Source organism: Schistocerca piceifrons, unplaced genomic scaffold (assembly GCF_021461385.2).
Source record: "Schistocerca piceifrons isolate TAMUIC-IGC-003096 unplaced genomic scaffold, iqSchPice1.1 HiC_scaffold_895, whole genome shotgun sequence".
NCBI classification, from domain to species: Eukaryota; Metazoa; Arthropoda; class Insecta; order Orthoptera; family Acrididae; genus Schistocerca; species Schistocerca piceifrons.
Window position 1 is genome coordinate 17062 of NW_025729163.1, and position 17822 is coordinate 34883.

Here is a 17822-nt window from a genome sequence, read left to right on the forward strand (position 1 = left end):
CTGCGTGTGGTTAATAGAAATACAAGGAAAGTAAGTCACACATTAGTGTTAGAGATGCATTACCAGTGCTAACAGCTGCAATTTTGGTATGTTTAATTTCATCATTATTTAATGCTGAATTTGCTGCTTAAAGAATGATCTTGTTCAAAAACATCATTGTAGTTAGGTTTTCCTTGGGTCTTAATGGAAATATATGTAGGAGACAAAAGGACAAATATTTGTTATCTAAAATTTTTCACTGTCAGGATTTCAAAGACATATAATAAAATTACGCAATAAATTTTTGCAGGTTGACAGAATTGTTGAACAACTGGCACAGTACATATCTGCCTATGACCTTCTCGCCTTACGCGAATTATGGCAGCACCTCGATCAGAAAATGTTTTCCAAACTGGAACATCATTTTTCGCCAGGTAAACACATTTTTTATTCTCAAATTCATGTACTGTTTACTGTCCACTGAAGATGTTTCACTCATGTGGTTTTAAAACTGCAGCCACATTGAAATAGAAATCTAAGTACATGCTGGGAACTTAAATGAGTAGCAATATTAACTATTAGTAGCTAACCGAATACTGTAATGTATGATGTGTAGGAGGTCAGAGTGGCAAGCAGACAGAAAGCTGAGGAGCATATTTTTTAAAAGATGGACATTGTTTACAATGGTAATACGTGATAACCTTATTGTTTTTGGCTGCATGCCAAAGATGAACTTTTATCATTTTGCCTGACAATTTTATTTTGATAATTGCTGTTTTGTGTGCAAATTTCTGTGAGGTAAAGTATATTTCACGGCAAACTATACAAATTTACTGCTTGTGCATCACTGTTTTCATGGATTTGGAATCCAGTAGCGTTCACAATAATATCTACGTAAGAAAAAAGTCTTTCATAATGGCACTGTTATATAAAGCATTCTCAGACTTCTTGCCGCATCAGTTCAGGGTGAAACCTCAAGCTTTTGATGATTTCCACCATCGTCTTTGTTAGGAGCAAATGACTGTCAACATTGCTGTTGTGGTGGCCTTACATAGCCCAAAGACAGCTTCTAATTGGTTGGTAGTTACATCATGCTGTCACAGGTGGTGTCAACATCTGTGCTGGTGGCACCACCACTCCTGCCGCAGCATAAACATTGCGACAAAAATCTGTGGTTTGTCTCTGCATCGAGAGCTCGCTTCCATGCAGTGCTGAGATTATATCTGCCATCACGTTGATGGTTTTCTCACACATTCTTATTTATACAGCCTCTTTAATTATAGAGCTCCAGTGTGTGGGAGCCTAGCAGTTGGCCTCAATGGAAGACCTTTGTTGTGGGCTTTAGGTAATCTGCACAGCCTAGGAGGTCTGGAGCTTGTGTTCTAAGATTTTTGTTGACATCCTTTGGCAGGCCAGAATTAGTCAGGTGCTCCACTTTTTTTCTGCTGTATGACAGGGCTGGTTCTCGTTTTAGACATTTGTGCATGCTATCTTCCAACAACCATGACATCAGTGGTATTAAGAGCAACTGTAGCATTTCCCTTGTCAGCAGGAAGCACTACAAGATCTTCATCTTTCCACACTGCATTGAGCCCCTTTCTCTCTCAGCTGCTGATGTTAGATTTGGGCAGCTTAGCTGAAAACCACTGAATATCACAGCACAGTACCATCATTGTTGGAAGACAATATATACAAATGTCTAAAATGGGACTCAACTGTTTCATACAGAAGAAAAGCGGTGAAGCTCCTGAAGAATTCTGATCTACCAGAGGATATTATCAAAAATCTTCGGCCACAAGCTCCTAGACCTCCTAGGCCTTACAGATTGTCTACAGTCCACAGTGAAGGTATTCCATTGAGGCCAGTTGTTAGCACCATTGGTTCTCCTATCTACAGACTGTATAAATATTTAATGAAGTTGATGATGCTGATAGTTGGCCGCTGTGAACATCACATGAAAAACTCTCAGATGTTTGAGAAAATGAAACAGATTATAGTTGGCCCAAATGATATTTTAGGCAATCTGGATGTGGTCTGACTATTTGCAAAGGTTCCTGTGGAGGCACGCTGAAAATGTTGGCAGAGCAATTTCCTCCTGAAATGATAAAAGTTGTTCCAAAATGTTATTATGACCATTATTTCTTGTACAGTGGTTCATTTTGTGAAATGATGGATGAAATGGCTATGGTTTTTCTATTGTCTCCATCAGTGGCCAACCTTTTTACAGAACTTTTTGAGGAACGTGGCTTAAATTTGGCTCCTCTTCATCCATCTTCATTTTATCATTATGTTGACGACGCATTTATGGTCTGCACACATGGTGTAGAAGCTCTTGAGCACTTCGAGGAACATATGAACAGGATGCAACCAAACATCCAATTTGCCATTGAATCATTGAAGGAGAGAAGGCTGTCATTTTTAGATGTTCCGGTACAGTGGAAGGTAGATGGATGTCTTGGCCGCTCGGTGTACCACAAGATGATGCACACTGATTTATATTTTAGTGTCCAGAGTTTTCATCATCCAGTGCAGAAGAGAGCAGCTTTAAATACACTAATAGACAGAGCAAAAACCATCTCTAACGAAGACCACTTGGAGTCTGAAATCAGTCATCTGAAGTATGTGTTCTGAAAAAATGGCTATGGGTCACATGATGTAAAGTCAGCATTATCCAAGAAAAGAAAGCATGAAAATGTCGGACATTCAAGTGATGAGCCACTGACTGCATTCCTACTCTTCTGCAGCACTATATCAAACAAAGTAGGCAGAGTCCTGGGAAGATGCGCTGATGCTATGCACTGTTAAGGACAGTCTCGCCCTCAGGATTCCTGGGATTTACAACATCCCACAGGAGTGCAGGAACAATTATAGTGGTCTTTCCATCCACTCTGTTTCCGACCACTCTGCAGAACATCAACGGCACATTAAAAATCAAGAACTGGAGAAATCTGCAGTCACTCAGCACAGCCTCACAGAGAAACATAGTTTGATGAAAGAAAATTTTTATCCTAGTCTCCCTCATAATGGAGCTCTATAATTAAAGAGGCTGTAGAAATAAGAATGTGTGAGAAATCAATCAGCATGATGGCAGATAAAATCTTAACAATGCATGGAAGCGAGCTTTCAGTGCAGAGAAGAACCATAGATTTTTGTCACAATGTTTATGCCACGGTGGGAGTGGTGGTGTCACCAGCACAGATGTTGACACCACATGCGACAGCATGACATAACTAGCAACCAATTAGAAGCTGTCCTTGGGTTATATAAGGCGACCATAGCAGTAATGTTGACAAGTCAGTTGTTCCTGACAAAGGCGATGGTAGAAATTGTCGAAAACTTGAGGTGTTATGTTGGACTGATGTGGCGAGAAGTCCAAGAATGTTTTATACATAGTATGTACTCATTATATCTTGATAGTGTTCCAGTGTCATTCAGTAATACAGTCTGTTTCAGGAGGAATGGTCAATATTCAGGGATATGACATGAAGAACCATAAAAAAAAGTAGGAAATGTTGACACTAAAGTGCTTATATTAAGAGCTGTGAGCACTTCTTCAGTTGTGATACTATGAAACAAATCTCTTCTACTGCAAGCTCATTGCTTTCCATGTTTTGGGAGGAGGTAGCATGGAGCAAAACGAGTAAGAATTTTCCAGAGATTTGTTTCACAGATCGAAGATGATGAAGTGCTCATAGCTCTTAAGGCATGCATTTTAGAGCCCATGTTTACTAACTTTTTTGCTTTGAATGATCATTCCTGTCAATTTCCTGAATACTGACCATTCCTCCTGTCACTCCATATGTATGCAAGTTTTGTCGTGATCACAAATTAAAATTGAGATTACCTTTTTTGATTTCTATACAATCTTCTCCGGATTTAATTACAATAGGTAACATATCATAAGCAGTGTAGATAACAATTTACATTTTGTGTACTTTTACAAGTAAAACTTGTATAATTAGATTGCATGATCCACACTTGACCATGTAAAGCTGTAGAAAACATGTTTTATGCAGTTATACTGACTGTGTCACTTTGCTGTCTTGCTATAAATACCATACATAAGTTCATACAAGCATACATCATGTTTTTCAAATTCCATCATGAAGGAGAGCTCTCAAGTATATGCAAGGAGTCAAGTTATACATTAAGAGCAGAAGCAGCTACTGCATGCATCTACTTCAAAGTATACTAAAAAGAATTTACAACTGTTGCTAATCTGCTCACACTGATAATTACAAAAATTACTTGTAAATTACTTTACATTCTTACCTCAGTTTATGAGATACGATGGGCGTTTGAGAAGTCCATGCAAAGTCCAAGAGATGGCACCATCGGCGTGTATCGAGATCATGTTTAGTTAGTAGCATCTTTGGAAAGAATGCACACCAAGTTTCAGTCATATTAGTCTATTTCTTTGTGTTAGGTATTCGTGTGAATCAAGGAAGTCGAGCGATTGTAAAAAAATGGACGAAAAAGAATTTCGTGTGGTGATTAAACATTACTTTATGAAAGGCAAAATGCCTCAGGAGACTAAAGAGAAGCTTGATAAACATTACGGTAACTCTGCATCTTCGATTAGAACAGTTTATTAGTGGTTTTAAAATTTTCGGAGTGGCCATATGAGCACAAATGATGCTGAATGTTCTGGACGCCCTGTGCATATGCATTTGGGCTTGAAAAAGCTATCCGCAAGATGGGTTTTGCAGTTGCTCACGCTTGACCAAAAATGGAATCGTGTGAAGTGTTGCAAGGATGGTTTGCAGCTGTTCAGGAAGAATCCACTGGACTTAAAGCATCGTTTTGTCACTGTGGATCAAACATGGATACGTTACTATACTCTTGAGACCAAACAATAATCTAAACAGTGGGATACCAAGGGGGAATCTGCACCAAAAAATGTGAGACCAAACAACAATCTAAACAATGGGATACCGAGGAAGAATCTGCACCAAAAAAGGTGAAGACCATTCCTTCGGTCGGAAAGGTTATGGCGACTGTCTTTTGGTATTTGCAAGGGATAATGGTCATAGACTATCTGGAAAAGGGTAAAACTATTACAAGTGCATATTATTAATTGTTGTCGGACCATTTGAAAACCAAGCTGCAAGAAAAACGCCAGCGATTGCAGCGATTGGACCGCAAGAAAGTCCTTTTCCATCACGACAATGCACCAGCACACACCTCAGCAGTTGTGGTCGCAAAATTAATGGAAATAGGATTCCAACTTGTTTCACGTCCCCCCCCCCCCCCCGCCCCCCCCCGCCCCCCCCGCCGTTCTGTAGACTTGGCTCCCGTGGACTACCATTTGTTCCCCAATTTGAAGAAATGGCTGGCGGGACAAAGATTTTATTCAGACGAGGAGGTTGCATCAACTAATAGCTATTTTGCAGACTTGGACAATTCCTATTATTCAGAAGGAATCAACAGATTAGAACAGCATTGGACGAAGTGTATAAGTCGAAAAAGAGACTATCTCAAAAAATAAAAAAAGGTTTACCCCAAACACTTGAGTAGTTTTTATTTTTGCACGGCTTTTTCAAAATCCCCTCGTGAAATAATCCTTCCTGACAGTTGTCTCATGATGTCTTTTTCCTGATCACTGTAGGTTTTTAATTACATTAATTCATTTAATTTAATATCATAGCTACAGTAGCTCAGTATCATATCTCTGGTACTAAAAAAGTGTTAATAAAAATAAAATGTGCGATTTTGATCTCTGATGGTACAATTACTATCGTACATTCAGTCAGACTGATGCGGCCTGCTATTCATTGTATGTCCAGTCATGCATGTGGATGTCATCAAAGTAACTGTTACTTCCTCCATACAGCCAGTCTCTACTGTGCCAAAATTATCTGCTGGAAAAAATAATCTTGAATATTTTCTGTTCTTAACACCAACTTACTTCCTTCCTCAAATTGACTTCAATTGTAATTTGATTACAATTGTAATTTGATTAGGGGATGTTACAATACTCCTTCCATGTGAAATAAACAAATAAGTAAATAAAGATCACTCTGTAAAGGTAACGATTAAGTTGTAAGCCTCTTTCATTATTCTTCTGGGTGTGCTTGTTGGTATGGATTTATTTGGACCCTTTATTAGTTTGTTTGCATCATCTGCTAACATTACAATTTTTAACTACCCTCTGATGTTCCAGGTGATTCATTTCTGTAAATAAAGAATAGGGATGGACCAAGTAACAAAAGTTGCAGAACTCAATGTTTAGTGTTTACCCATGTAGTTTAATCCAGTGTTATTATTTGCTGATGTGCCTTTTTTTTTTTTTTTTTTTTTTTGTTGGTTGGTAAAAAATGACTGTTCATGTGAAGGGAGTGCCTTAAACTCCATACCATTTTAGTTTCTCTTGTACGATTTATGATACATAGAATCAAAGGCCTTAGCAACATCACAGGAAAAGCCAACATGAAAACTTTTCTTGTTCATCTCTGTTATAAATGCATTTGTTAGATCATGTGTAGCTTTCTGATTAGACAAACTTTATGGAAGCCACAAGGAGCTGTTGTCAAAAGGTTATCCTGTGGAAGGTAGATCAATAATCCGTTGAAGTTACCTTCTCAGAATTTTGAGAGCACAGAAAGGAGGGAGACAAGTCTGAGGTCTCTTGATTACCTGTACCTTTATAAATGGGTGTTACTGCCAGATACTTCAGTCTTCAATGTAATACATCTTGACACATTGACTGGTTACAGACCCAACTCATCGGGACCAATGTAATTAGAACCGATCGACTTAATAATACTGATTAACTTGACACCAAAGGATTACGCATGATAGGAAACTCTTTATTCAATCAGAGCAGGGGGCTAATTACTTGTAACCTAGAGCAACAGTACAGAACATAAAACCATCAAAAAACATGGAACATAAAACCACAGAATAAACATCACGCATGGAGAAGGCACAAGCACATGTTAAAAATAAAAAATCAATGACCCTGGCGGCTGGGTGTAGAACTCTTTGACAGCCACAATTCACTTGTTTCATGCAACACACAGTGCCTCTGGTGGTGGGTGTGGAAGTACTTGACAGTCGCGACACTGCACATACGCACACTATGCGAATGCTTCACTTCTCCACACTAGCGCACAACAGCTGTCATGTCAGACGCTGTATCAGCTCCTTTGGCAGAAGCGGAGTGTCGGTGTCAAGGAAATGGGTAGGGAAGTGGACATGGCATCCGGAGTGGGTCGTCTAAACCGGTGGATGTTCTGCGGGCGGCTGCTGCGGTAGTGGTGCTTGTGGCTTGGTGCCTTGCTCAGGCAGGTTCTGATGTCTCTGTTGGGTTGCAGATGGTGATGCCTCTTGAAAAATATGTGCAGGCTTTACTCTCTTCAGAAAAATGGTTATTGACTCGCTGTTCACCCATATGTCCATTGTCTACATACTTCTCTGTAACATGTGGTACGGGCCAGTGTACGGGGATTGTAAGGCTGGTTTTACACTTGTCAGTATGGAACATGACATACGAGCAGTGTTCCAGGTCCCAATGCATGTAACAAAATGGTATGCCATGCTGTGAAGCCTTTGGAGGATGGATCCGTGCGATGTGGTTCCACAGGCAACATAAGAAGTGTGACTGGTCTTATGAGGAACTTTGCAGTGTATCATCATCATTAAATTTGTCAGGCAAATGCATTGTCTTTCTGTAGACCAACTCCACAGACAAGTTGTTCGTAGGCCAAGTTGAACTATTGGAAGAGCCAAAATCAATGTGTTTTCATCGCAAATCAGGACCGCCTTCAAGGAATGATGCCAGTGTTCGACCACTGCTACTGCGTTGGTAACTGGTGGTGCTGTGAAGAACATACCCACAAAAGATGGCAAGCTGCATGCACAGGTTTAACTCAGAATGCCGTCAACGGTTGGTACTGATATGCTGTGGACACCCAAAGCCCATTAACCACACTGATGCAAAGGCAGAGGCTCATGTTTCGGTGGTGATATTATCATTTCACACTGCCTCTAGCCAGCAGGTAAAATGATCAGTCATTGTGAAAAGGTAGTGTTGACTTTTTAATGGAGGAATTGGCCCCACAACATCCAGATATACATGGGCAAAACATACAGTTGTACCTGGAAAGTCTCCAACTGAAGTGTCTACTTGACGAGACACTTTACAACTTCGACACTGCAAACATGTCATTGTCCATTCTCAACAGCCCTTTTCCATGCCTGGCCACACAAAACATCAGGGATGAGTCGTAAAGTGGGATGTACTCATGGTTGGCACAGCTATGGATGCTCTCGAAACTTGTCTCCTGAACAGTGGTGGAAGAAACGGGAAAGGTCATACGCGAGAGACCCTGCAGTAGAGCTTGACAGCCCAGAACATCGATGAGCTGCAATTGTAACACTGATGTGTTGTCGTCAATGAATGTCCGGAGTTTCTGTCTTCTTCTTGTGCTCAGGCCAGTGCGGAAAAGTCGATAGGACTTGTCACACTGCTGACACACGAAAGAAGGTCGGCCAGAATGTAATCGATACCCGAGATGTTTTTGACGTCAGAAGTGAACTGTGCTATGAACTCTAGATGGTTGAACTGATGAGGAGAGCAGTTGGCACTGTTACATCTGAATGCAAAAGTCAATGGTCTGTGGTCCTTGAATATCGTGAACACTTGGGCTTCAACTTCAGGATGGAAGTATTTCAGTGTGTCATGTACTTAGCAGGACATCACGATCGTATGTGCTCCACTTTCTCTGAATGGTGACGGTTTTCGGGAAGAGTATGCCAGTGGTTGCCATGAACCATCTGCCACTACTGTAGAGTTCTGTCAATAGCTGTGTAGCTTGCATCTACAACTAATGCAAGAGGTGCACTGAATTTAGGATGAGCTAGAAGCTCTGCATTAGCCATGCTCAGATTCACAGCTTCAAATGTGGAACATGCAGACTCAGTCCACTGCGCTGTGACCACTGAGCACCGCAGTCAGTGGTTCCTACAATTCAGCTGCATGAGGCGTGTGGAAATGATAAAAATTTAGCATACCAAGGAATCGACGCAATTCCGTGATTGTGGTTGGCCTAGGTAATTTTAAAATTGCATTAGCCTTCTATGTCAGAGCTAGGGAGCCCACAGCAGAGATTCTGTGTCCCAAGAAGATCACTTTAGATTGTCCGAAAACACATTTAGCAACATTCAGCATGACTCTGTAATACTCCAAATGCTTGAACATCTTTTGTAGGTGTTGTTGGTGTTGTTCCTCAGAGAACAAGGGCACATTGCCCTGGTATGCAAAACAGAATGGGAGGCCTTAAGGAACAGACTCGATGAATCTTTGCCACAAGTGCACTGCATTTCATTATGCGAATGTCATATACCTACTCTCAAACAGGTTGAGCAGTGTTATAATAGAGGTCTTCATAATGTCCTCTTTATCTGAGTGTAAGCTTTAGCACAGTCTTAAGATGCTGAATATTGGTGCACAGTGTAATATGTAGTTGTAGTCACTTAGTGATGACAGAGGATATCGGTCCAGCACTGTTCTCATGTTCAGCACACAATAGTCTCCACGTGGGTTCTAGGCTCCACTTTTTTTTTTCACCAGGCGTAAGGCGGAGAACCACGGACTGTTCGATGGTCTGATTGCCCTCTTGCAGCATGGGGTCAAATTCAGTTTTCGTGATTGCAAGGTCCAGTGCTAAATGTCTAGTTCAGCATGACTCTGATGGTCCATCCATCATCTTGATGTGATGCACTGCTTTGTGTTGAATTTGTTTAGATACACCGGGTGATCTGGCCAAATTCAGAAACTGCTTTAACAGCAAAGTGTGTTCACCCTCAGATGTCTGTACAGGCTTTTCACTGTGGACGGTTGCACTCCAGTTAAACCTGTGACGCTGTCCAACAGCTGTGCGTCTGTCAAGTCTGACAAGAGGTAGTAATGTGCCGGGAGAACCGCACTGATGATCGCTTCTGTGCGTCTGCAACGGTGAAATTCAATTTGGACAGACAGTGTAGACCTAAGTTCAGCTCCGTTCACCAGATACCGTGGGTCGCAATAGTCGAATTATTGGCAGCTGTCAGACAGAAGGTAGTCGGTGGCCTACAGTGATGCAGTGAAGACTGTGGCAGGGTGCTGAGGTCAGAACCAGTTTCTGTGAGAAATCTGAGGCCAGAACTTCTGTCACTGATGCAGTAGAAACTCTCACTGTGTGCAGGCGCACATTATCTTGGTGAAATGTAAGCCCAGGATGGCTTGCAATGAAAGGCAACAAAATGGGGGATAGAATATCGTTGGTGCTTCAAGGGCACCACAGATGACAACCAAAGAGGTCCTTCTATAAAAAGAAATGGCACCCCAGACCATCACTCCTGGGTGTTGGGCCATACAATGAGCAACAGCCAAGTTCGTATCCCACTACTGTCTGGCGTGCCTCCAGACACGTCTTTGGTGGTCATCGGTGCTGAGTTTGAAGCGGGGCACGTCATTGGAGATAGTTCTACTCCAGTCATTGAGGTTCTCAGCTGAAGAATTGTCTGGAGGTGCCCAGGACAGCAGGGGGATACCAATCTGTCACCTGCATTACAGCCTGGTTACCAAGAGTTGTGGTGTGGGATACAATTTCTTTTCATAACAGAACTCCTTTGATTGTTATCCGCAGCACACTTACAGTATAGCAGTGTGTCAGTGATATTTTATGCCCTGTTTTGTTGCCTTTCATGGCAAGCCATCCTTGGCTTCCATTTCAACAAGACAAAGCCCGCTCACACACAGCAAGAGTTTCTGATGCTTGTCTTTGTGCTTGCTAAACCCTGCCTCAGCCAGCAAGGTCACCAGATCCCTCCCCAGTTGAGAACTTTTGGAGGATTATAGGCAGGGCCCTCCAGCCACCGAGGGATTCTGACGATCTAGTGTGTCAGTTGGACAGACTATGCTACAGTATCACTCAGGAGGAAGTCCAACAACTCTGCGAATCAAAATGCCATGACAAGTAACTGCTTGCATAAGGGCCAGAGGTGGAGTAATGTGTTATTGACTTGCTCAATTTGTGAAACACTTTTGCTAGCTTTAAATTTTGACAAAACACAGCTCATTTACTTTTGTACTGTCGAAAGTATCTCATTTCTTATTAGTGTGGTAAGGAAAGTTCTGGCAGATTGTCAATAATTAGGAGTGAAGTATAAACTTCCTGAATAGCTGAAATGAGTTGTCAAGAGACACACAAAAAATAATGAAAACTTGACTCTCTCCCTCTCTCCTTCTCCCTCTCCCTCTCCCTCCCCCTCCCCCTCCCCCCCCCCCCCTCCTCCCCTCTCTCTCTCTCTCTCTCTCTCTCTCTCTCTCTCTCTCTCTCTCTCACACACACACACACACACACACACACACACACACAGATATATATGTATTCTCATTGACAGTGGCCATAAACATGTGAGGTTTTCTGTGTCTTCATTATTATTATTCCATGCCAGATTTTCCATTGTTTGATTTCACTTCCTATTAACCTAGTGTACCAACAAAAAATAATAAACATAGTAGAAAATTCTATGTTCTTAGGTGTGCATATTGATGAAAACTGAAAGAAGAGAAACCATATAGCAGACCTGCTAAAACTTTTAGGATCAGCTACTTTTGCCATAAGAATAATTGCCATCTTTGGGAATATAGGTGCTAGTAAGAAAACATTTTCATTCACTGGGGTGCTACAGGATTATATTCTGTGCTATCTCCTCACTTAGACAAAAAGCATGCATTATTTATTTATTTATTTATTTATTGTCCTCTGAATCAATACTGTACATGACATGCACATGGTGATGCACAAACATACATTTGATGTTGGACATTATGATAATTTGCTGGCATGAAGCAATATGCCAAAAGTTTACACAAACATGAGCTTACATACATATTTTCTGAGATGTTATGAACACACAAATTACATACTCAGTTACAAGACTGCGACCAGGAAATTCGGAAAAGAAGTTAACCGTTATTACACGGGAACGAGTAAAAACTTGGTGTCTTGCAATATGTTGATCACTTAAAGTCAACTCACAACAAGGGAAAACTCCTCAGGTTCCGACTTCACCTTCAGTGACAGGTTGAAGGCCACAAAGAGCTAAAGACCACTGTTGTCAGCTGGTTCATTTCTCAGGTTGAGGCCTTCTAGACAGATCAGATGAAGCAACTAATGCAGCTTTGTGAAATGTGCATAGATCAGGACAATGATTATATGGAAAGGTGAAGTAGGTTTCTAGGAAACAAAAACTGTCAATAAAAGTTGGCACGTGTGTGTGTGTGTGTGTGTGTGTGTGTGTGTCTGCGTGTGTGTGTGTGTGTGTGTGTGTGTGTGTGTGAGAGAGAGAGAGAGTAAGGGGATTTTATTTTTCAGATACACCTTACAGTAATAGTGGTGGTGATGTTGGTTGATGATGGTGACGACGACCATATCACCAATTCTGGGTGCCTTTGGTTATTTACATATATGTATATCCTTTGTGTTATATTAGGAACAATTGTCATTCTGAACTTGATTTTCAGACATAAGTTGTATATGACGTATGAAGTAAAGACCACTGTTGATGTGTTAGGTGTATCATTTTCGCTATTTTGCAGCCTTCCTCGTGACTTTCTTGCTTAAGTTTTGTCCCTGACACATGATAAGTTTCACACAACATTTGAGTTTTCATTGTTTGATTATCAACTAATCCAACCAATTTTTCATTTTTTGTATTTGCAGCTGTTAAAAAAATGGAGAATGCTGTACTGAAATTGTACCTTGTGAATGCTGTCACTAATAACAAACCTGAGAAAGTTACGGACTTTTTCGCGAAAATGACTCCTGAACTCAGTAGTCAGTCTGAGTGGAAAGAATGGTTTAGTAAGTACTAGATTCATGTTATTGCTTTTTCTCTCTTGTGAACCTACTCTGTAACAGTATATGTATTTTTGTGTACTCCCCTGTGTAATATAATTTTTAAATCTTTCTTCCTTCGCAGTGTTGCCATTCATTAAATGTCCAGAGGAAAACCCCACCTTTGCTGTTCATTTTACACGCCAGTGGCAGGATACTCTCTTTGTATCCTTACACAATTTCCTTGCAATGATTTTTCAGGTAAGAAAAGGTAAGCTTTATTGTCTATCAATAAGAAAAGTGCAATTGTAGCTGCAATTGGCCAGTATTTCCACATCATTAACCTTCATCTACAGATGCTGTATGAAGGAAGGATAAAAAGTTCATGACTTGGCAGTGAAAGACTGGTCTGCTTTCATCTCATATTTGGATACGAAACATTTTCAAGACCCTAATTTCCAGCTGTGGCTTTAGTTGGAAATCTGAGGGTACCAAATATGGCAATTAGGCTGGTTATTTCAACCATTAGTATTTCAAATTTCCTGTTTTTTTGTTTTTGTTTTTTTTTTTTTCCCCGCCCGAAACATCTTTGTGGTCAGGTGTATTGTGTGATACTTTTTTTATTCTCATTTATTTACATATCATCCAGTCATCTTCTCATATATTGGATCATCCATTTGTTCCAGAGGACTTAATAAATCCACCAGTTATTTTATCCTTTAACTTTCTGCAATTTGCAATAGACTTTAAAGCTTTAGCTTTTGTAACAAAGCCACGAGCTTCCATCCACTGTTTTGATTGCTACTTTGTTCCTGACATGAAGTAATGGATCAGTATCCTCCAGCAACAATTTAGTGCACAAAATCTGCTGAAATCTTCAGTATGAACATTGCAAAGATATTCATTATTGGCTAGAGTTCAATAAATTTGCATCAGTTTGTACAAAATTTTCTCATTGTTAATTATTCATGTAAAATGTGTCATACTCCTTCTTTTGCTGTGCCTTTGGTGTTTGCCATTTTATACACTTTTAACTGCTGTTCATCCAATAGCATATAGTGCGCTTGTTAAATAATTTTAGAGAGGTAGCTCTGTGCCAGGTATGGATGAATTTTGTGTCTGTCTGTTAATTTGAACTAAATACAGACAACATACCTACTTTAAAAAGTCATCTAAACAAAAGTATTCCATAGAGCAAGCTGTCATGAATTGCATTGTCATGCGCTATTTACAAATATAACAAAATCAAAAAGTTTATCAATATCATCTGAGCTCTGGACCTCAGTTGCTTATTGAGTACGTGTAATATTTCCTTTACATTAATGCTGTTCAGTATCAAAACTGAGAGTGCAGTTGTTAATTTCTTCACATGCACCCCATACAGTCTGGTCATAATATCACTCTCTAGCATTAAAATGTATTTCTGCAATACTGAGCATTTGGAGACATCTTTGAGAATATTCACCTGGCAATGTCACTATCATGGCATGGTTGACAGCAACATGATTGTTTAGTGCAATTTTGCATCCTGGATACTGAGAATTGTCCATATGCTACTTCCAGTGTACGAGATGTTTCACACCTGTGATTGGCTGAGAGTGCAAGTATATATGAATGAATTTTTTGTTATAGCTGTGGAAACTTTAATGATATGCTTTGACATATTTAATTGTTCACTAGTCTCAAACATAAACTATAGCTATTAAGGTTCTGTGAGTGTTTCTATTGATAAATGTAGAAAACTAAATTTCTTACCTAAGGTTTGTAGTGCCCTCCAGCTTAATTCTATTGGTCGTGATAAGACCTCTTTCATCCATAAGTTTTGTTGATAATACCATTTTTAAAACTAACTACACCCTCTTGTCTCACCAGTTGTACTATAAAAATACTGATGGAGAAAACAGTTATGTTTATACAGGGGAGGGACAAAAAATGGAAACGCGAAAATACAACACATTACAATGCCTGATATGGTGTAGGAAACCTGTTGGTATTGAAAACAGCTTCCAGTCGTATCAGAATTGATAAATTCAGGTACTGTATGGTTTCCAAGGGAACCTTATACCACTCTTCCTGCAAAATAGTAGCAAGTTCAGTTGACAATGACAGAGGTGGATAGTGATAATGCACCCTTCTCTCTGAAGTAGACCACGAAGGCTTAATAATATTAAGATCTGGGTGCTGTGGTGGCCAGGGGAGATGTGACAGTTCATCCTCGTGCGCACAAAACCTGTCATGGGTGATGTAAACTTTGTGAACAGGGGTCTTCTCATCTTGCAACAGTGTGTCACTACTGGGGAACAAACAATGTACTGTGAGATGGGACTGATCAGCCAAAATGATCACATAATCCTTGGCTGTAATGCAGACTTGCAGAATAACCATGGGGCCCATGGAATACCACGATATGGCTGCCAAAATCATCACTGAATCCCCACCGTATTTCACTGTTGGGACACTGGCCAGAAGTTGGAAACAGTCATCTGACTGAATGACTTTCTTCCATTGCTCTATAGCCCAGATTTTATGGCTTTGACACCACATTTTTCTGTTATGGGTATTTGCATCACTGACTAGTGGTTTTGGAATTCCAGTTCACCCTGCAGTTAACCTGCTTATCAAGCTTCGTTCATGTTGTTTGTTGCTGTCAGGGTTCACGAGTGTGGCATTTAGTTCTGCAGTGACTTTTACAGCTTCATCCTCTTACTTTTCATCACAGTCTTCTTCAATGACCGTCTGTCATGATCACTCATCACATTCTTTCACTTGCGTTGTGACTTATTGGATTATGTTTTCCATCTTCCCGTGTGTGCGGTATAAATCTTTGATATACAGTGCCTCTTGAAACACCAAACACTGCAGCTTCCTTGTTTATGGAAGCACCCACGATACATGCACCAAAAATTTGTCCACAATCGAATTCACTTAGCTCTGACATAATGGACACACAGCTATGCAGAACATTGTTATAACCATGACTGATACTATCAACTTATTTCAGACATTATGCAGGTTCCACTTGTGGTCAAATACAACACCCCAAGCTGCAGGCTTGGCTAGTGTCTGCATTTATGTTCAAGCAAGCATTTCTCCCACTTTTGTCCAACTCCTGCATATGCCAAGTTGAAGCTGTGTGCTGCATCAGGACTTGAATGTAGATACCTACACTGTATGAGCAGTGCATTACCAGTTACATTATTCGAAGACCCGTACAGTCCCAGTAGAGGCTTTCCCATTATACTTTGGAACCTCCCCCCACATGGCTCACGGCACTTTGGCAGGATCGTGCTTGACTACCACGATCTTTTCCCTTCCGTGCTGCATGTCTGTCCACTTGCTATTCTTTTTTCCCTCCCTTGAGGAACATGTCTGTTATGAAACTTCCTGGCAGATTAAAACCATGTGCTGGACTGAGACTCGAACTCAGGACCTTTGCCTTTCGAGGGGAAGTGCTCTACCATCTGAGGTACCTGAGCACAACTCACACCCCGTCCTCAAAGATTCAATTCTGCCAGTACCTCATCTCCTACCTTCCAAACGTCACAGTAGCTCTTCTGCGAATCTTGCAAAACTCGCACTCCTGGGAGAAAGGATATTGCAGAGACATGGCTTAGCCACAGCCTGGGGGATGTTTCCAGACTGAGATTTTCACTCCTTTCTTCTAGGAGTGCTAGTTCTGTGGGGCATGAGTCGTGCTTGGGTAGCTCAGATGATAGAGCACTTAACCACAAAAGGCAAAAGTCCTGAGTTCGAGTCTTGGTCTGGCACACAGTTTTAATTTGCCAGGAAGTTTCATATCAGCGCACACTCCACTACACGGTGAAAACCTCATTCCTAGCTGCTGTGAAGGTTGGAAGATAGGAGACAAGGTACTGACAGAATTGAAGCTGTGAGGAGGGGTCATGAGTCGTGCTCCAGGAAACAAAATCGCATCCTCACCACCGCTTTGACCTCTTGCATTTCTTTGCGGTCTGCTTTGACCTTCACCCCGAGGATGGCATTCTGGCTCATGGGGGAGTCATCTTGCTTCTGCGGGATAATGTTCGTAGTCAAACCGTGTTGCTGACTACCCAGCTTCAAGCTGTTGTAGTGCGCATTTCACCTTTTCCCTTTGTACCGTTTGCATCCCTCCATCATTAAGTGTCATCAGGGCAGAATTCCTCCAGCTTATTGGGCAACTCCCTGACCCCTTTCTGCTGCTTGGTAACTTTAATGTGCACCATCCCCTTTGGGGTTCTCCCAGAACGTGTCCAGGAGGTACCCTCTTGGCTGATATTCTCAGTCAACTTCACCTCGTTTCCCTTAACACAGGAGCACCCACATTCCTTTCAGGCTCCATGCACACCTATTCCTATTTGGTCCATCTCCTTCTGCACTGCCCAGCTTGCCTGTCATCTCAAGTGGTCCGTTCCCTCTGACATGTACTCAAGTGATCATTTCCCGTGTCCTATCCATTTGCTGACTCAGACCTCACCTATGTGCACACTCAAATGACAGCTTTCTAAGACTGACTCTAGGTTTTACTCCTCCCTGGTGACCTTCAAAGAACAACATTTCTCCAGTTGTGATGACCAGGTGGAATACTTTACCAACATTATCCCTACTGCTGCAGAACATTCCATTCCTGGCACTTCATCTTCGCTGCTCAGTGACCCAGTCCCTCGGTCGACTGAGGCTTGCCAAGATGCAGTTCGTGTGTGGAGACATGCTCGCCATGTTTTTACTTGTCATCGTACGATGGCAAACTGCATTCATTATAAACAGTTGCACTTGCAGTGTCATCACATTCTTCAGGATAGAAAAAAGAGCTAACTGGATTTCGTTTACTAGTTCTTCTAACAGTTCCAGTTCCTCTTCCGTTATTTGGGCCGACCTCTGACGGCTCTCTGGGGCCAACGTCCATTCCCCAATTTCCATCCTTACCATAGCAGACAGTGTCATAGTGTACCCTGTTGCTATCTCCAACACCTCGGGGTGCTGCTTTGCGGAGATTTCGAACTCCACCCACTGTCACCC

The 17822-nt window shown here is 41.3% G+C and overlaps 1 protein-coding gene across 1 annotated transcript in view; it reads left to right on the forward strand.

The window, feature by feature from the left end:
• Nucleotides 1-245: 245 nt before the first annotated feature.
• The window catches only part of LOC124771133 (WD repeat-containing protein 91-like), a gene marked incomplete at its 5' end in the record, with an annotated part of 29158 nt that continues 11581 nt past the window's right edge, over nucleotides 246-17822 (forward strand). The window contains 3 exons of the mRNA XM_047249288.1: nucleotides 246-413; nucleotides 12693-12833; nucleotides 12952-13067. Of these exons, the coding sequence (XP_047105244.1) occupies nucleotides 246-413; nucleotides 12693-12833; nucleotides 12952-13067 (425 nt within the window). The remainder of the gene's footprint in view (nucleotides 414-12692; nucleotides 12834-12951; nucleotides 13068-17822) is intronic.